Source organism: Cupressus sempervirens, chromosome 10, assembly GCF_028749045.1.
Source record: "Cupressus sempervirens isolate cs-2001-9-10 chromosome 10, ASM2874904v1, whole genome shotgun sequence".
In the NCBI taxonomy this organism is placed as follows: domain Eukaryota; kingdom Viridiplantae; phylum Streptophyta; class Pinopsida; order Cupressales; family Cupressaceae; genus Cupressus; species Cupressus sempervirens.
The window spans coordinates 296807234-296828288 of NC_143127.1; the positions used below are offsets into that span (position 1 = coordinate 296807234).

A 21055-nucleotide genomic window follows, 5' to 3' on the forward strand; every position below is an offset into this window, starting at 1 on the left:
GAACCAAATGTTTTGTCTGTATTAGATGACAATCCAAGTGGATGGCGAAAAACAAAGGAATTTTAAAAAGTATTTGATGTGTTTATTAACCACAGAGGGTTAGATGTATAAGAAACTTCGCCTCATCAACTTTACGAGTCTCTTGAGAAGTTAGGAATGTTTGCGTTTCTTGATTATGAAGAGAAAGAACTTGAAAACTCTTTTCCCTCTATCATTAAGAATGCTATCTCATTTGCTAGAGTTCACATAGCGGAGCTGGTTCTCATGATGCACACTAAAGCCAACATTATCCCCGTGTTTTATGAAGTCAAGCTATGAGAGTTACGTTACATAGAAAAGGGCATTCAAGAAACATTGATCGAGATACCCGGAGAAACTGGAGGAGTGGAAGAATGCCCTGCCCAAAATTTCATGCATTGCTGACCATGAAATAAAAAAATCAAAGTAAGATTTATATGCTTAACAATTTAGTATTTGGTTTTATACATAAACATTGGTACATTTTACTGAGCAAAATGAATCTCTTATTAGATGCCCCTTTGGTTCCAAAGATATAGTGTTAGCTGCGCAAAGACAAATACAAAAGATAAAAGTTAAATTACATATCAGAGGGAAATTTTTCAAATGAAGCAAATAAGAATGAGATTGCCATTCCCCATCCCCATTCCTCATTCCTCATTCCCTTTCCCATTCCCCATTCTAATTTTCTATTCCTATCCTTTGTAACCAAACGGGCCCTTAGCAAATAAAAGAAACTAGTAGTAGCCGTTCAAATTTCCAATCTGAAACAATCCATAGCAATCGAAAGGGCTCGAAGTGCCCAGACGCCAGTTCAACTGCTTCCCAAATTTAAACACTATTTACGATCATATCCGTTGGCTTCCCAAACAACAATATCTTTTTATCCAAACGTGCGTTTTCTTTTCTTGAAAACCACGTAAGCAGAAGCCGGTCAGCATTGGAATGCCAGTCGAAAATTGTAGCAATAAAGCAGAGCAGTGCGGAGGTATACCATGTTGCAGGCCTCGGCCCTGCGCATTTGTATGCTGTCTCGACCAATTGCTGCCGCTGCTGAGGGACACAAGTGCCGCAAGAGCCACGACAAAGTGAAGCGCCATTCAGGGTCACAAAAATCCCTGGTGCTTCATGCATTTGAGGACTTGTCTCGAGTTTCACCGTTGGTATTTGTGCACATACTCCAAAATACCTACGTTCCAAGTATTCTTCTCACTTGAACTCGTGAATTTAGTGTGACGAGGGATTTTTATTGATAATTGTGTGCCAAACCCCAATATGTTTTCCTAGTGTTTGCAAACATTGTACGCTGCTGCGAATACTCTGGCACCTATAGATAGATTCTTTAGTGTGCATTACGTCAGTGCTTGGTAACTCTATGCTGTAAGGAAGTTATAGGTAATTTTAGGAGCTTTATCGTTTCAGAAATGTAAAAATCGGGGCGAATTTTCAAATTTGAAGGTCTGGTATTATTCTTAATATATACTTTTCAAATTACTTAAGGTTTTATATTATTTTGTAGAAATTACTGCTAATCTTCATCTGTTTTGAATTCGAGAATCTCGTTGGGGATAAATAAAAGCAGGAAATCTTTATAATTACACAATAAATAACACTTGAACTTTAGGTCTATGCGTAAGTATATGGACCAAAACTGGTGGCAATATGGTAATGCGGTCAAACGTAAGCATGGTTCATGCTTGAATTTGTTTGCGGCTGTTAGTTGTTTTTGCTATTTTGAGTTGGAATCCTTCCCTTACCAAATTCAGTTACAAATCAGGCACATAATATCCACCGGCGCTTCGTGCATTCCTATGATTTGTAATTAGCTTCGCTGCTAGTTATTGTGCACTTGCTCAAAAGCAGATATGTGACACAAACTCATGACCGAGCTCCTTGTTTTGGTGAAGTGCTTTGAAAATAACTTGAAGCGAGTCCTTTGAATATTTTAAAAATTAATATATTTGTAGTTGCACTTTTGAACAATATTTAAGGTAATGGAAAGTCTGATAGACCAGGCTTGACCTTTAAAACAACCATTTCCTTCCATGGAAATTATTCATTTTTCATTTGGGGTATGTGGCCACACATTTAGTTTTTAGCCTAGGAAAAGGGCTTTAGGAAATTCTGTATAGTATAGGAAAAGAATGTACCACTTTAGCAGTGAGCTTTTGTGAAAGCTATTTTTTATATACGAAGTAGCTCCATATTCTCTAGCTGAGAATTCTGGATGAATGTTCACAGATAATAAATTTAAACACAGGAAGACAATGACAATTATGCAAGCTGGAAGCCACAAAAAATATTATCTTATCAAATTGGTTGTGTAAATGACACGGACTGTTAGTATTAGTTAAAGTGCTCTTGATGCAGGAGCATTGAGCTTGGATTTTGGTGGAGTTATGCTTTTCATGGTTAGGGATGTGTTGCAGACACATTGGAGAACCTTTCCTCATGATTGCATAGAGATTGGATGGATTGAGTTAAGTTTGAGTCATTTTACCTTTCTGTTGGAGATGTGTTTTTAGGTTCCTGTTGCAGGCCGTATAACTAACTTTTCACAATGAGTTAGAGGATGCAAATTTTAGGGATTAAAGAGGGCCTAGAATACTAACTACGGTTCGAAGCGCGAGCTCTAATTCAATCGGAGCTAGGAGATATCGCAATTTTACTCAGACATTGATTTTGGGCATTCAATTGTTGTTGTAGGCTGACTTGTGACATTTAATTTATAAATTTGTATTTAATTTGTGTTCTGGGCCGACTTGTGGCTTAGATTGGTATAAGTAAGAGGTTGTGCGGAACTCTTTAGTCAATATTCATCCGTCGTGGAGAAGAGGAGTAGCCGAAGAGCGAGTTTTCCTGAATTTGTGAATAGAGCGCCGAATGTGAGGCAGTTTACAGCAGGATTGTGATGGAGTTGTGAATGTGTGGATAGACCGCCGAATGTGAGGCAGTTTACACTTGGATCTTGGATGAAGTTGGAGTAGAGCTAGTAGCTATGGCTTGGAAAACAAGGAGATTGCTTGGTGGGCTTGTGAGCACAAGTTGAGATCTTCCTTGGAGGTTTCTACCAGAGTGTGGACCTAGACTAGCTAGTGTTTAGATTGGATCTTGAGGGATCTTGTAGAACTATTACTTGCTTTGTATTTGGCCGTAACTGGGAAGGCCTTACAACTTGGCACATTGTATGGAATTAGTTATATTTTATGAATATATTATTGTAATTTGGTATCAGATCTTGCAATTGTTGTTTCTTGGTGTTGTGTTTCCATTGTGTGGTTGTATAGCTGGGGGTTAGGACATCTCCTCTGGGGATACTCTTGCCTTGCACTACGTCAGTCTTGTGATATCATTTTTGTTTCTAATTGCCTAGTTACATAATATAAGCTTATATTTACATGCTAAAACTCTACACAGGCATTTAATGTTCCTATCTGCCCCCTACTAAGATATTGTTAAGAGTGGTGGTTGCCGTTGCACCGAAAGATCGACTTGTTAATGTTTGACACAACCACTGGACTTATCGAAGACATAGGAGGCTGTTAAACCATGTTACGAATCTCAAAGGGAGAGATGTTGGCGATTAGTCCAACAATCCCCCCTTAGTGTCACCCGAGAGGATTCCAACTCGAGACCAAGCTCTGATACCACTTGTTAGAGTGGTGGTTGCTGTTGCACCAAAAGATTGACTTGTTAATGCCCAATAAAACCACTAGACTTATAGAAGACACAAGAGGCTATTAAACTATGTCACGAATTCCGAAGGGAGACGTTGGCTTAGTTCAACAGATATAGCAAATGGTGCCTCCTATTTTATCTATTCTTTCTAACCATTGAATAATTTCATTAAGTCGCTTCCATATTGATTTGGTTGACCATAGTTTATGTTGTCTTTGTTTCCTCCCCTTAAAATAGATAATTCCTTCATTTTTAAATGAGTTTTGGTAACTTTAATGGAAATGTAGATTTGGAGACCATGTGGTCCATGTTGATAGAGTATTTTATGGCCAAGAAGGTAAGTAGTGGTTTGCCCTTTGTGGTTGGCATGAGTCTAAATATCGATCAAGCTATCTTTGGTTGATGGTTTATAGAAAGCGAGAATGGTAAGTGTGTTTGTGTGGAAATGTGTTTTAGTGAATGATAATAGTAGTGAAAATCAAAACAAACACACAATCAAACAAAACACTTGGAACGGGCTTAGAAAGACTTAAAGAACATGGAATTTATTGAAAATAGGATGTGGATTTGGCCAATTGATTGTTGGGGGTATGAGAGAGAGAGAGAGAGAGAGAGAGAGAGAGAGAGAGAGAGAGAGAGGCTAAGTGTGGGAGGTTTATATTTATTTGGCTTTGGAGATGGATGGCTAGGATTATCTTAAGCAAGGGGATTGTGCCAAGTGGCAGAGAGAGAGAGAGAGAGAGAGAGAGAGAGAGAGAGGTTATGTATTGGAGGTTTTATAGATTTTTGGCTTTAGAGATAGATGGCTAGGATTGTCTCAAGCAAGGGAGTTGTGCCAAGTGGTACGAGGAGATGGAGTGTGTGTTGGCATAACTGTCAAAATAGTTAAGTAATGAGATTGGTGGAGTTGATCGGTAAGACAAGTTATAGTAGTGTTGTCATTGATGTCAATAAAGAGTTGAAGTATCAACCGGTATGGGAAGGAAATTGGTGGGACAAAGGAAATGACACGAGTTTATCCCAGTCAAAGGAGGACAAGACTGGAGTATGATGAAAGAAGAATAGGTGAAGATAGTTGATCTTCACAATCACACTTAGACAAAGTGAGCCAAGTGTAAGTCAAAATCTAGTAGAAGACATGATAGGCAAACAGGATGTGGAGACCAGTTGACAACGAGATAGGATGAAATGGTGTCATCAAGGTCAAGAGACTAAACCAAGGAACTTGTGACTAGATACACCCCAAAGACAGGTGAAATCATCTGACACCACGTAGAATGTAGAGGGAGCTGTCGCATTGAGCCCCAACGGGAAGATAGGCAAGAGAATATAAATTTGAATTCTTCCTAGTAAGTAGACAAGAGTCACAAGAAACCTGTGACCTTCCATGCCAGGAAAGTGTACTTGACACACGCAACTTGCAAGTATGACACAAGATAGACAAGAAAGTAGGCAAGACAAAGACAACACAATTCAAAATTTGAACAAGTTTGGATTGCATATTCTATGAAGCTGGAACGCCATAGTGCTCGGCTAATTGCAATCATAGGAGAAAAGGTGAGAAAAAAGGGTAAAGGTATTGAGAGTTGAAGAGAAGTGTGTTGAGTGAAGCCAGGGAGGTAAATACATGGTGGATAAAAGTGCCAAACTGAGGAGAGATGAGCACATAAGTGGTTAGGTTTGAGTTGTTGAGCCGAGGGGAGCCAAGCAAGTTGCAGACTGATTGATAAGCATAAAGGTAATCTAAATCAAACTAAGTTAAGTAGCTATTTCTTACAGGTTAGTCAATCCTATTTTTCTCTTATCATTATAATAACAAATCCCATTGTGGGTGGACTCTAGCAAGTTCTTTGTATTAAATCCCTTAACTGGGTAAAAAATTCACTTGTTTTTAAGTCCGTTAACCAGGCTACCTTTAACTAGGTAAAGATTGCAATAGGTCTCCCTCAAATCCCTTAATCGACTGGCACTTGATAGTGTCGTAATTTTTTGACAGGGATAAGTTCTTGATTGGGCACACTCTAGAAGGGTGCACGCTTCATGAGCATTGCCTTACAACTGTGGTTTTCACCATAGTTACACCACCTTGGGAGACGGGGGGACGGGGGGACAAGTTTTCGAGACGGGGGGACAGAGGGGCCTTGATTTGGGGACGGCAGGGGGATTGCGGGGGGACGACGGCAGGGGATGCGAGGGTGGTGGAAGGAACAGAGGTGTATGTACTATACATATGGTACTTAAAATGCTAGTTATGAAAAGATGTACTACAATTATACAATATAAGATGCAAAGATGTAAAAAACTTAAACAATGAACATTGCATTGAAGTTTTCAATTGGAACATTATGATTCATGATCAAATGACAAACAAACAATGAACATTGAACATTGAACATCAACAAATAATAAATATTAGTCTAGACTCTATATATCAGCCTTCAGATCAATAGTATGAGTATCTAGATTCTACTATCTAATAGTAATCAATGATCATATGAGTCATGACATAAAGATGATTACAATAAGTATCATGTGCCATGAATCATGATATCAAAATAAATATATAATGCAAACAAAAACTACAAGTCTCCAAGAGTCCAAATCAAAATATCAAATCAATGAAGGAGACTTCTTGGCGTCCCCTCGCAATGAAGGAGACTCCTTGGCGTCCCCCCTCAATGAAGGAGACTCCTTGGTGTCCCCCTGCATCCCCACACTCGGAGACGCTCGCCATCTCGAACATGTCTCCCTCGTCTCGGAGACCTCTAGCCATCTCGGAGACGTCTTGTCGTCTCCGGCAGCGGCGGCGCTCTAAGTGGCGGCGCTCGAAATGTCGAGACGTCGTCCCCCTTGTCTCGGGGACGTCTCCGTCTCTGAGACGGCCCAATTTTGGGGGGGGGGGGACGCATCCTCGTGTTACACTGGTTTTCACCCTAATCGGGTTTCCACGAGATAAACTGGTGTTTGATGCGTTTACCCATTTGTTTTGCATACTTTGTTGTTTATCTACTGAATGGTTAAAATGCAAGTAGTTATATCAATAGAAAGGTAAATGCTAAAAGTTTTCAATTTGCCTACAATATACTGATAAACCCCTCTCAATATTTTCAGTATTGTGTGAACACACAATTGGTATAAGAGCCTTAGTCCTATAAGGAGATAAGTTTAACAATTTGAGGAAGATATCATAACGATGAAGAGAGAAGCACCAAAGTTTTCTAAGGAAAACTATGTCCTGTGGTGTGGGAAAATGAAGTTGCATCTAAGAACACTGGGAGATGCTTATTGGAAGCATGTAGAGACAAAATACGTCCACCCTGCTGCACCACTAGATGCATACCAATTAAGGGAGAAAGAAATCCATGTTGCTATCATGGATGCCCTTGTAAGTACCCTCTCTTACATTGAATATGCTGATGGAGATAGCCTTGACACTACATATGAAATATGGTTAATGCTCAAGATTGTATATGGTGGAGACAAGCATGTCCAAGAGGCAAAGGCTGATAGTCTAAGAGGAAAATATGACAATATGAGGATGCAAGAAGGAGAGAACATTGAATAGTACTACAAAAGAATAAAAGATGTGGTGGTCGACATAAGAGGAGCTGGAGGTACACAGGAGGAAGATGATGCGGTAAGCAAGGTATTAGGGATGCTGCAACCTAATATGCTATAAGAGTTTCAACCATTCAAGAACTTAGATCATGGAGAAAGGTGAAGTTTCTCTTGATGCCCTGATAGGAAAGCTCACAACATTTGAGTTGAGTAACTATGATAACAACCTTCCTAAGGGAGAGGCAACATTCAAAGCTTTTGTTGCATGTGTTGCACCCAGAAGAGGTAAAGAAGTGGAAAGCACTTCCAAAACTAGTAGAGACCTGGAGAGTCTCTTTGTTTAAAAAGCTGAACAGGAGGAGCTAGAGGCTCTGCTAGCAAGAAGACTGCCCAGAGGTAAATGGAAGTGCAAAGGTAAGATTTCTTTTGAAATGTTTCAGCTGTAGTAAGATAGGACATAAAGCTGCAAGATGTCCTGAAAGTAATAAAAAGGAGAAGAACAAGAGATGGACGAGTTTCAAAGACAAAGGCAAGAAGCACTGCTATCTTGCAGAAGAAGGTGCGACTGATGAAGAGTCAACCTGTTCAGATGATGATGATGACGAGGAGGAGATAACCTTCTTTGCAATAAAAGAGGAGTGGATGGAAAGAGCTCTAGTATCAGGCACCAACCACAACAATAATTAGATCTTTGATAGTGGCTACTCTCATCACATGATTGGAGATCAGAGCAAATTCCTCAAAGTGGAGGAATGTGATGGAGGAACGGTATAATTGGACAATGATGCTCCATATGCTGTAATAGGTAAGGGTTCTATATCTCTAAATGATTCCGCAAATTGTGAAGATGAATATTTAGTGGAAGGACTAAAGTATAACCTTTTGAGCGTAGCTTAACTAAGTAATAAAGGTTATAGGTTTGACTTTGACAAAGGATCTTGTAGGATCTTAGACAAGACAACTAAATTGCTAGCAGTTGGTGAACCAAGCAAAGTTAATCTGTTTTACCTTGATTCTAATGTAAATTGTTGCTTATTAGTCAAATTTGATAGAAGTTGACTCTAGCATAAAAGGTTATGCCATGTAAATTTTGATAGCATTGTAAAGGTAGGAAGAAAGAAATGCGTGAGAGGCTTGCCTCCAATTGCCAAACTGGATATTGCTATGTGTTTGGATCGTCAATTGGGTAAGTTAGCCAGTTCAAGTTTTTCTAGTAAATCATTCTCTTCTGAACACATTCTAGAGTTAGTGCACTCTAACTTGTGTGGTCCCATGAGGACTTAGAGTGTATCAGGTGATAGATATTTTATATTGTTCATAGATGACTTTTCTATGAGGATGTGGGTTGTTTACCTGAAGGAAAAGTCAAAGGCATTCCACATGTTTAAAGTATTCAAAGCCAAGGTGGCAAGAGAGATAGATAGAGCTTTGGAGCGCTTGAGATCAGATAGAGGAGGTGAGTTCACCTCACAAGAGTTTGTAAGTAATTTTGAGGAGCATGATATCAAGAGGCATATGTCAGCCTCTAGAACACCTTAGCAGCATGGTGTTGCTGAAAGAAGGAACAAGACAACCTTATTAAAATGAGCGGATTATACAAAGCCATGAATTAAAATATTACAAAACTAGCGAATTTTTAGTCATTGGTTGAGAGAACTAAGTTGAATTAAAGATGATATTAGAGTTGCACAACATAAGCTAAATAAATCACAGAGAGATATAAGAATTAGTTTAGGGACCCTCACATTACAATACTTGGGCATACAATATTTGGGAAGGACGAATTGTAATGTTTCCTTTTAGAAGTAAGATTTAATAGTAAACAATAAAAGAAATTTAAAATATAAAAGAATAAAAATGAACTTTGAATTATAAACATAAAATAATTAAATTAAACATAAGTAAAATTTAGTTAAGTTTAATTAATGGTCAAAATGCATGAGATGAAAAGTTGTGACTCCCTCAAACATGACATATAAAAAGGAGAAGAGAACTTCATTGCAAGGGGGAGAAGGAGGAAGAGGAAACGTATTAAAATCAGACTTCCTGATAGAGAAGAATTCATTTTTTCTGATCTATTCTTTTGTAAGAATATGAATATCTGTAAATCAAAATATAATGACCAATATCTATTCTTAATATGGCTGGGTATAAGTATCTGATCCGGCTGCTTTTACTTTCAAAGAAATCAGAAATATTGTTAAATCCTGATAACTTGATCATATTAATGATCTGATTTTCAGATTAGACAGATCTGAAATGCATGAAATTTCTTTTATGTAGGGCCTTATAATAAATACATCTCCCTAGAACAAATCGCCGATTTGCAAGGCATACTTATATGCCTTGTATTTGACTATTGTAGTTAATTAACAATTAACTATTAGTTCATGGTTAAGACTGCTGATTTGTAGAGGAGGTGGTGTTTTATAGAGGGCCGTCCTAGAAAGGGTCATGTCCTTTCTAAGGACATGCCCCTTGGGTTTACTATAAAGAGAGGCAAGAATGTGGATAGAAGACACACATTAAAACAAGTTTGCTCTTCTAGCATTACTACCTTGAGCGATTTTATATCAAGAATAAAATCGATTTCCAGAATTATTCACCATTCTTCAAGAACAATTAATATACTGTCCAGATTACCTAAGGACCATTCCCAACAAGATTTGAAGGTAATATATCAGTATTCTTACATCAGAATTTGCAGAAAACTTACATGGTATTAGAGCTTGGTTGTCGAACCTTGGCTTTGCAAATTGACAATCAGATTTGAAAATATCTAAGCAACATCCTTCTACCTTCAATGACCAACGCAATCAGACCTGAAGACATGTTTGATGGAAAAGAACACTTCGTTGCATGGAAATTCAGAATTATGATGACTCTTGAAGACAATGATGTAATACAGTTTGTTGATAAGGAATCCAAGCAACTTGATGCTGATCCTAATAAAACTATCTGTATTAAAGGTAACAAGAAAGCCATGAAAATCATATTAGATGGAAATTAAAAATGAAATAGTACCTATGCTAATGAAACATTAGACATCATTTAATATGATGAGTGCATTATTAAATGCATATGAGATTAACAATGCAACTAGAACCCTTGCACTAAAAAGACAACTATATCATGTAAAAATAAGGAAGGGAGAATCTATGAATTCATACTTCCTAAGGGTGGCTAGTCTAAGAGATGAACTTGCAAGTATAGGAACCATAATTGAAGACAAAGAGTTGTCACTTATGGCTATAGATGGGTTATTGGATTCATGGGAAACATTCTTACAAGGAGTAAGCGCTAGAGACAAACTTCCAAACTTCAATAGACTTAAAGGAGATTGCCTTCAAGAAGGATCTAGGCAACTCAAGAAAGGAGGAAAATTGACAATTAAAGATGAAGAACTTCATGTTCTCAACACAAATTCCTACAAAGGTAAGAAGAAACACTTCAAAAAGAAGAAGACTCATCAAAGAAATGACAAATCTAAGAGAGATTTATCCAAAGTAAAATGCTTTAAATGTGAGAAATTTGGACACTATAAAGCAAATTGCCTAGAGGATACAAAGCAACAAGTAAATTGTACAAACGTTACTAGGAAAGAGGAAAACTATGATCTTGACAAATGTGTATTGTATCTAGCGCTATCAAATGAAGTATCAAGCAAAATATGGGTAATTAATAGTGGATCATCTCGACATATTACAGGATACAAAGAAGTACTAGACTCAATATCAGAAGAAGTTAATGATGAAGTTACCATAGGTGATAATTCCACTCATTTTGTCAAAGGAATTGGGAACTGCACCTTGAAATTGAAGTCGGGTATTTCTCTTCATCTCAAAAGAGTAGTCTATGTACTAGGAATCAAGAGGAATCTAATCTCTGTTACAACACTTGAAGATGATGAACATAAGGTTGCATTCATGGACGGTAAAGTAATGACCTGTTCTAAGAACTCTTCATTTAAGAAATCAAAGTTGATTAGTCAAAGAAAGGGATACTTGTAGGAATTAAATATAGAACCTAGCCAAGCCTTAATCCATGAAGCTGTTGATATAAACGAAGTGTGGCGTAGAAGGTTAGGGCACCTAAACTTCAAAGCCTTATCAACTATGGAGAAGATGGTTACTGGCTTACCTATGTTGGACAAAGATCATTCAAGCATATGCAAAGGATGTGCACTAGGTAAGAACTCCAAAAGTCCATTTCAAAATAACACGAGAAAAACTAACAATGTTTTAGAATTAGTCTACTCAGATTTATGTGGACCTATGTCTGTTCCTTCTCTTGGAGGATTTTTGTATTACGTACTCTTTATGGATGACTTCTCTACGAAGACATGGATTTACTTCTTGAAATGTAAAGAATCAGAAGAAAACCTTAAAAGATTTAAAGAATTCAAAACCTTAACTGAAAACCTATCAAGACATAAACCTAAAACTCTTAGGATATACTTCAGATTTGCTTAAAGTTTTTTGGAGTATACTATTTCTTATAATCTTCAGCAAAATGGGGTAGCAGAAAGGAAGAATATGAGAATTATAGAAACAACAAAAGCTATGATACTTGATCTAAACTTAGAATTTTATCCTTGGGCAAAAGCCTCATGTACTGCTGTCTATATTCAAAACAGAAGTCCTCACTCCCACCTTAGATATAAAACTCTTGAAGAAGTCTTTTCTAAGGTTAAACCAAATATAAGTCATCTTAGGATATTTGGGTGCCCTATTACATACATGTTCCAAAAGAAAAGAGAACTAAGTTAGAACCTTCCGAAAGGAAAGGTATTTTTGTCGGGTATAGTGAAACCTCCAAAGCATATAGAGTTTACATACTTGGTTAGAAAAATATTTAACTTTGTAGGGATGTAATATTTGAAGAAGATTTAGCATTCAAAAGAGCCCTAAGTTCTGAAGATCCTTCACATATACCTAGTTTTGAAGAAAATCATGAACTTGAGTTTCAGAGGGAGAACATTGAAGAAATTGAAGGTGGAATTCAAAATCTTAATCTTGAGGAAACTTAAAATCCTAAGAAAAGATCACTTTGGGCTTGTAAGACTATAGAAGAAGCACACGACTTCTTTGCACCAAAAGGAACCTTTAGAGAAAGCGACCCAAAAGATTCTCTAGCTATGTTGCAAACATGAGTGATTTATCTAAATCAGAACCAACCAATGTTTCAGATGCTATTAAACATACAGCTTAGAAGGATGCTATGCCAGAAGAATACCAATCCATTATTAAGAATGATGTTTGGGAAATTGTTCTAAGGCCTAAGGGAGAATTTGTTGTTTCTTCTAAGTGGATATTTAAAATCAAACATGTTGTGGACGGTAGCATTGAAAAATATAAAGCCAGATTCGTAGCCAGAGGATTCTCTCAGAAAGAGGGAATTGATTATGAATAAACCTTTGCTCTAGTTGCCAGATACACCTCTCTAAGAGCATTCCTAGCTATTGCAGCATCGAAGGGATGGAAAGTGCATCAGATGGATGTGAAAACAACATTTCTGAATGGAAAGATTACGGAAGAAGTATATTTGGAACAACTTGAAGGATTTGAAACTCATAATCCTAAAATCTTTGTGTGCAGATTCAAGAAAGCTCTCTAAGGACTTAAACAGGCTCCTAGGGCATGGTATGAAAGAATCGATACATATTTCACCAGTTTAGGGTTCTCTAAGAATGAAGCTGATGCAAATCTCTATTATAAAAGGGATAAAGATGATATGATAATTTTGATACTACATGTTGATGATTTACTAATAACAGGTGATGATCATCTTATAGATCAATGCAAGAAAGATCTAATCAAAGAATTTGATATGAAAGATTTAGGACTCCTTCAGTACTTCTTAGGACTGGAAGTATGACAGAACTCTGATAGCATCATACTTAATCAAGGAAAGTATACATTAGACATCTTGAAGAGATTTAAAATGTGGAACTCTAGAGCTATGTCTTCTCCAATGGAGACTAATCTACACAAACTTAAGGAAGCAACAACAAAATCACCCTCCATAGATTCTACTCCTTATAGATAGATGATTGGGCCTCTTAGGTACTTGGTAAATACAAGACCTGATTCTTGCTATTCTGTTAATGCCTTAAGTCAGCTTATGTGTGAGCCAAAGGAGATTCACCTGGTTGCAGTCAAACACATTATGCGATACTTACAAGGCACTCTTAACCTTGGGCTTGAGTATAAGAAAGTTGACTTAAACTTACATGGATTCACAGACTCAGATTGGGGTGGAAGTATTACTGATAGGAAAAGCACTTCAGGATGTTGTTTCAGTTTAGGCTCAGCAATGATATCATGGATATGCAAAAAGCAGTCATCAGTTCCATAGAAGCTGCAATGGCTTCTCGAGAAGGAATTTGGCTTAGAAAGTTACTTGTGGGATTATTTGATCAACCCATGAATCCCACTATCATTCACTGTGATATTCAAAGTTCCATCAAGCTTTCTGTGAATCTAGTTTTCCATGACAGATCCAAGCATATTGAAATTCCTTACCGTTATGGAAGAGATATGGTAGACAGGAAAACTGTCAAGTTAGAATACATTTGCACTGTAGATCAGACAACAGATATTCTTACCAAACCTCTCTTTCAAGTGAAGATAGATCATTTCAGAAAAAGACTTGATATGGTTGAATTATAATACATTTGTATTATTTAATTATTATGAAATAATTGTGTTAAAATTATTATTGTCAGGGTATTGACTGTTATGGGCTTCACCATTTGTATTCATTATCTAAGAGGTGACGATCTCTGAGATAATGAACACTTGTATAAAAGACATTATGAGAGATGACAATCTCTGAGATAATGTACTAAATAGTAGAGAACTACTATCAGATCTAGATGAGTTCAAGATCACATTGTGATGTAGACATTTCTATGCCTATGAGTCACAACTTGGATAAAGAATTTAATCATTCTCCGAATTTTATCCTGTGTACTGGCATATCTTAACTCAGGATCATATTGTGATGTAGGGTTGTCAGTACCTGAGTCATAACTTGGATAAAGGAAGAATTTAATCATTCTCGGGATTTTTTCCTGTGTATTGCATCACATGTAATACTGTTATCACAAGTATTAGTGATAATTCATATTACATGTTTAGTAATATGACAAAGTATCATGTGTACCATGATACTACATGCTTGGAAGAATCAGATAGATATAGAGTACAAATCTATGCTTAACAATGTTGCTAGATGTGTTCCTCTCATTTATATTATCAAGTTAAGAGGGAGTGTTAAATCTTGATAACTTGATCATATTAATGATTTGATTTTTCAGATTAGACAGATCTAAAATGCATGTAATTTCTTTTATATAGGGCCTCATAATAAATACATCTCCCTAGAACAAATTGCCGATTTTCTAGGCATACTTATATGCCTTGCATTTTACTATTGTAGTTAATTAACAATTAACTATTAGTTCATGGTTAAGGCCGCTGATTTGTAGAGGAGAAGTTGTTTTATGGAGGGCCGACCTAGAAAGGGTCATGTCCTTTCTAAGGACATGCTCCTTGGGTTTACTATGAAGAGAGGCAAGTATTTGGATAGAAGACACACATTAAAACAAGTCTTCTCTTCTAGCATTACTACCTTGAGCGATTTTATATCAGGAATAAAATCAATTTCTAGAATTATTCACCATTCTCCAAGAAAAATTTATATTCTGTCCAGAATATCTAAGGACCATTCCTAGCAAGATTTGAAGGTAATATTTTAGTATTCTTACATCAAAATTTGCAAAAACTTACAAATATAACATCTGAGATTAAATATTGCTCATGCTCTGTAAACTAGACTGGAAGACTTTGCCCGTGCTTTGCAAACTATACTGGAAGACTGAAGTGAAATATATGTGTTCATTGTGTATGTTTGAAAGACACGACAAAGGTATAAGTATAAGTTGAGGGAGTTACACACGATAGGCGTGCCTTGATTAGGAGTCACGTCCTATCATGGTGTGGCTCCCAGTCACGACAAAACTAATACCGTTACTCCCGATGGTGATTGATAAACATAGTTTAGCAACCTTAAGTTAGTCGATCTCCATTTATTATTTATTATTTCCACAGTTTTAAATTGAATTCATAAATATCAACAAAGATTATCTAACATATTGATCTAGATTATATAGAGGATCAAATGTTTGAAAGTATTTTTTCATATTTAAAAAAAGTTTTTCTCTGTCTTTTTTATTTGGCCTTTTTAGAGGTCTTCTGCTCAAAATTTCAAGCTGAAACTTTCATCAGTCCCTAAATTTGGGCAGCCGCAGGCTCGCTGTTTTAGGGACTGAAATTAAATATTTAGTTCTTTCCAACGGTGTAAGTGGTTTTGAAATCCGAGCTCTAGGTCAAAAGTTATGACCCTGGCAAGTTGGGGTAATTAAACACCTAGTTTTGAATAGTTTTAGTTTAATTTTGTTGTTTTTATTATAGCCACATAAACATTTGAATTCGTGGCTATGGTGACTGTTGATATTCCATCATTGTATATATTCTTTCAATTTTGATTAATAAGATGGCTTTTGGTTTGCATACAACTCTTTCGAGTTTTGCAAGATTTTCCAAAACTTGAACATTGGTATCGCAGGTATTTGATTCACTAGATATCATGTTTGCAAGCCACTTCTTAAATTCAGATCAGTGGTATCAGAGCGGGAACACTCCTGTATGCAAACTAACACAAGAACTTCCTATCAAAGATTAGGATTTGCCACGAGAAATTGTCGAAATACCTTCCTTTGTGGCGCAAAAAACCAAAGATGTTGGATAATTTGGCAGACTCTGTGAAGAAGATGGTGGAAGAGGCTTTGGCTAGGCAACAAGAAGATATGATGAGTAAGTTTTCAAAATTTTTGAAGACCCAACAAGTGCCCAGTTTAGTAGCACCGTTCCATGGGAACACCCCTTTTAATGTTTAGGTGAATTTTGATAGCCCAAATTTTGAAGGAAAAGTTGATGTTGATGCTATTGATAATTGGTTATTGAAGTTAGAACGATACTTCTGTGTAAATAATTTTTTTGATGCAAAAAATATAACATTTGCTCTCTTAAAAGCTGAAACCCATGTCAAAGTAGCATGGGAAACGATAGTATTGAATAAGGAAAGCAAAGCTGGAGAAGAGTTGGAAATACTCTCTAATAAAAAATCCACTTGGAGAGAATTTGTGGAATACATAAAAGAAGCATACTTGCCTGAAGATGTATATGAACTTAAATATATAGAATGGCAGTTGCTTCGACAAAAGAGGGACCAATCTGTACAAGATTACACCAATACATTCCATGCACTTTGCAAAATTGGGTATAAAAGATTCAGAGTAGCATCGAATTTTGAAATATCGTAGTGGGCTTCATAGATACATTCAAAATGAAATGGAATTCTTGAATATTAAAACATTTGCAACTGCTTACAAATATGCTACAAAAATTGAATTCAAATAGAAAGGAAAAAGAGATTACTTTTCAAATAATAAGCCAAAGGGGTGAAGGCAGTAATAAATTCAGAGGAAAACCAGTGGGGAAGGACCCTCCCTCAAATCCACCCAAGAATACCTAGTGGGCTACTAAAAAAACACAAACAGATACAGGCATGTGGTGTGAGATACATAAGAGTCCAACTCATAACACAAAGGAGTGTTGAAGAATTAAAAACTTGACAAAAATACGAGGAGATGAAGCTGAGCCTGAATCCACACCATTAGAAACTCCTGACAGTGACTTGGTGATAGAAGCAGACCCATATGCCATAGTTGCAACAGTGAAAGTAGTTCTGCGTGAAGATGAAGAGAGATTGTTCCATTCATAGAGGTGGGTTGATGGAAAACCTCTACATTTTATTGTTGATAGTGGTAGCCAAAAGAACTTAATTTCTATGGAGACAGCCAAGAGATTAAGTTTAAAAATGACAAGAAACCCACAACCATACTCTATAGGATGGGTTAATGAAGGAAAAGACATTCAGGTAAATCAGCAGTGTCACCTATCATACTCAATCAAACCATTCAAGGATGAAGTAATTTGTGATTTAACACCTTTAGATGTATGTGATGTTTTGCTGGGGCAGCCATACATGTATGAAAGGCATGGGGTGTATGAATCCAAACCACGCAATGTCACAATCAAGCTTGGTGAAAAGAAAATTCAAATACCAGAGGTATGCCCAACTCAAGTTGCTTCTTTGATTAGTGCTAAACAATGTAAACGTTTAATTGCTCAAACTAGAACTTTTGTACTCCTTATGATTTGTTCTAAGAAAACAAAGTTAGTTGTTCTTAACACACACACTAAGGTGGCCACAATAGTAGACCAGCAAAAGGAGATGGATAAAATCTTGACAAAATACCATATTGTGTTTAAATCACTAGTAGGGGTCCCAACACACTGTCAAGTAAAGCATTCTATTGATCTAGTTCCAAGAACACCATTACCACATGAGCCAATATATAGGAGGTCAGTTTTGGAAAATGATGAAATTAAGAGACAAATTCAAGAATTGATTGAAAAGGGACATATTGGGCCAAGTGCTTCACCTTGTGGCAGCCCTATTGTTTTGGCAAGAAAGAAAGATGGGACATGGAGACTTTGTATTGATTACAAGGCACTTAACAAAATTACTATGAAATAGATTTCCAATTCCTCGAATTGATGATCTTTTGGATCAACTTAAGGGGGCTATGTTCTTTACAAAAATTGACTTGAAATCTGGATATCACCAAGTACCAGTTGATCCAGCAAATCTATGGAAGACTGCATTCAAGTCCAAGGAAGGCTTGTTTGAATGGCTGGTTATGCCTTTTGGCCTTACAAATGCTCCCACTACATTTATAAGGTTGATGAATGATTTGCTTAGACCATTTATTGATTCTTTTGCAGTTGTTTATTTGGATGATATCCTCATTTTTAGTAAAACTTGGTCTGAACATTTGCAACATGTTGAACAAGTACTCTTGAGTTTCCAAAAACATAAACTCTATGCCAACATAGGCAAGTGCTCTTTTGGTATGCAAAACATCCAATAGTTAGGGTACATAATTGATCGTGAGGGTGTTCACATGGACCCTACAAAGATGCAAATAATCAGAGATTGGCCACCTCCTAAAAATTTCACAGTCATTGATTGTGAGGGCGTTCACGTGGACCCTACAAAGATACAAATAATCAGAGATTGGCCACCTCCTAAAAATTTCACAGAGCTTCGCAGTTTCTTGGGTCTAGCCAACTTCTATTGCAGATTTGTGTTTGTTTTTTCACATTTATCATGGCCTTTTAATTAGTTACTCAAAGGTGGAACACAAGCAACATTTTAGTGGACAAAGGACAAAGAAAAAACATTTGAGGAATTAAAACTCAGATTATGTTCAGCTCTAGTATTGGTCCTTCCAGATTTGCAACAATCATTTGAAATAGAATAGATGCATTAGATTACGCTCTTGGTGTTCTACTCATGCAACACGGGCATCCCATTGCATATCATGGTGAGACATTTTCTGAAATAGTTCGAAGGTACCCCACCTATGACAAGGAGTTGTATGGCATTGTTCAGGCCTGTAAACAGTAGAAGCACTATATTTTGGGAAAGGAAACTGTGATACATACAGATCATAAACCTCTTCAATTCTTGCAAACAAAAGGGAAGTTGCAAAATGATAGGCATTAGAGGTGGTCAACTTATATGCAACAATTTCACCTCAACATTTGTCATAAAAAGGGCAGTACTAATAAAGTAGCAGACTGTTTGAGTAGGCCTCCAATCATAGTTTTGACAATGGTGTTGGATTCCTGTGGCCATCAAACAGAAAGTTGGGCTCAACTATATGGTAATGATCTATTTTTGTAACATTTACAATACAGTCTTAGAAGGGAAGCATGTTCTTGAATTTTATATATAGGATGGGTTACTTTGTCATATTGGTCATATATGTGTCCCCAGTGAAGAAAGAAAGAAATTGATATGGGAAGCACACTATAGCCGGGTGGCAGGACATTTTGGTATTGGTAAGACTACTGCAATTCTCCAAAAGTATTTCTATTGGCCAAAAATCAAACATGATATTGTTTTATATATAAAATCTTGTGTTGCATGTGCAATTGCAAAGCCTTCAAACCATAAATTGGGCCTCTATCTACCATTACCTATCCTTGATAAACCATGGCATTCTATTTCAATGGATTTTATGTTTGGGCTCCCAAGTAGCAGAAGGGGAAATGATTGTATATATGTGGTAGTAGATAGATTTTCTAAAATGGCTATCATGGTGGCTTGTAAAAAAATGATTTCAGCAGAGGAGACTGCCAAGCTATTTTTTGAACATGTTTGGTTTCACTTTGGGCTGCCAAAAAGTATTATTTTAGACAGGGATAGCAGGTTCCTCAACAATTTTTGGTCTTAATTATTGGCTAGAATGGACACGAAGTTGACAAAGTCTACAACATTCCATCCTCAAATAGATGGCCAAACAAAGGTATTTAATAGAATGATTATCCATATCCTTCGAATGTACCACTCCAAACACCCACGTACATGGGATGAGAGCTGGCCTTATGTGCAACATAGCTACAACCGTGCACTCCACACTACTATAGGAAATAGTCCATTTGAGGTTTGTCTTGGGTATCAACCATTGCAACCTATAGATGTAGCACTACCCATCTTGCAATCTAGTCAGCCACTAAATACTAAAAAGGAGGCAGATAAAGCAAACAAATTTATTGAAAAGATCAAACAGTTATAGCAACAAGTTCATGATATTTTAGAGCAGAGCAATAAGAAGTAAAAGCAAACACATGATCAGCATAGAGCTCCCCATCATTTCCAGATTGGTGACAAGGTATGGCTACATCTTCAGAAGGAGCACATCCAAGGACCTTATAGAAAGCTTCGTCCTATTCGGTATGGACCATATACCATTAAGAAACAAGTTGGTGAGAATGCTTTTGAACTTGATCTACCACAATTTTTGGGGTTACATCCAGATTTTAATGTGGAATTGTTGCGACCCTATTTTTCTCCATTATTGGACATCTCTCAAGCTGCTGAACATATTCATGCTATAGAATTGAATCCATCCACTAGTACTCCATTACAATGTGATCATGTCATTGAAGTCATGCTGAAATCTTTGAGAAATCAGAAAATTCCGCTATGTAGGGTGGTTCGGGCTGGTCAGTTCTCTCATCAGGGAAAATGGTTAACCAAGGAACAAATTGGAGCACAATTCCCTCATCTATTGCAGAAGATTGATGCAATGGGGTCCATTGCCTCTTAAGGGGGAGGAATGATCCAAATTATATAGAAGATCAAATATTTAAAAGTATTTTTTCATATTTAAAAAAAAGTTTTTCTATGTCTTTTTGTTTGGCCTTTTTGGAGGTCTTCTGCTCAAAATTTCAAGTCGAAACTTTCATCGGTCCCTAAAATTGGGCAGCTGTAGGCTCGCTGTTTTAGGGACTGAAATTAGATTTTTAGTTCTTTCCAACGGTGTAAGTGGTTTCGAAATCCGAGCTCTAGGTGAAAAGTTATGACCTTGACAAGTTAGGGTAATTAAACACCTAGTTTGAATAGTTTTAGTTTAATTTTGTTGTTTTTATTATAGCCACATAAACATTTCGAATTCATGGCTATGGTGACTTGATATTCCATCACTATATATATTCTTTCAATTTCGATTAATAAGATGGCTTTTGGTTTGCATACAACTCTTTCAAGTTTTGCAAGATTTTCTAGAACTTGAACATTGGTATCCTAGGTATTTGATTCA

The 21055-nt window shown here is 36.8% G+C and overlaps 1 protein-coding gene across 4 annotated transcripts in view; it reads left to right on the forward strand.

The window, feature by feature from the left end:
* Window positions 1–752: 752 nt before the first annotated feature.
* The window catches only part of LOC149533815 (uncharacterized), a 199487-nt gene continuing 179184 nt past the window's right edge, over window positions 753–21055 (forward strand). Inside the window, exon 1 of one of the 4 annotated variants that reach the window (XM_089803635.1) lies at window positions 753–1218. In XM_089803635.1, coding sequence (XP_089659761.1) covers window positions 1014–1218 — 205 coding nt within the window. In that variant the 5' untranslated portion in view covers window positions 753–1013. The remainder of the gene's footprint in view (window positions 1219–21055) is intronic. The other 3 variants (XM_089803633.1, XM_089803634.1, XR_016356781.1) reach the window with 3 other exon arrangements.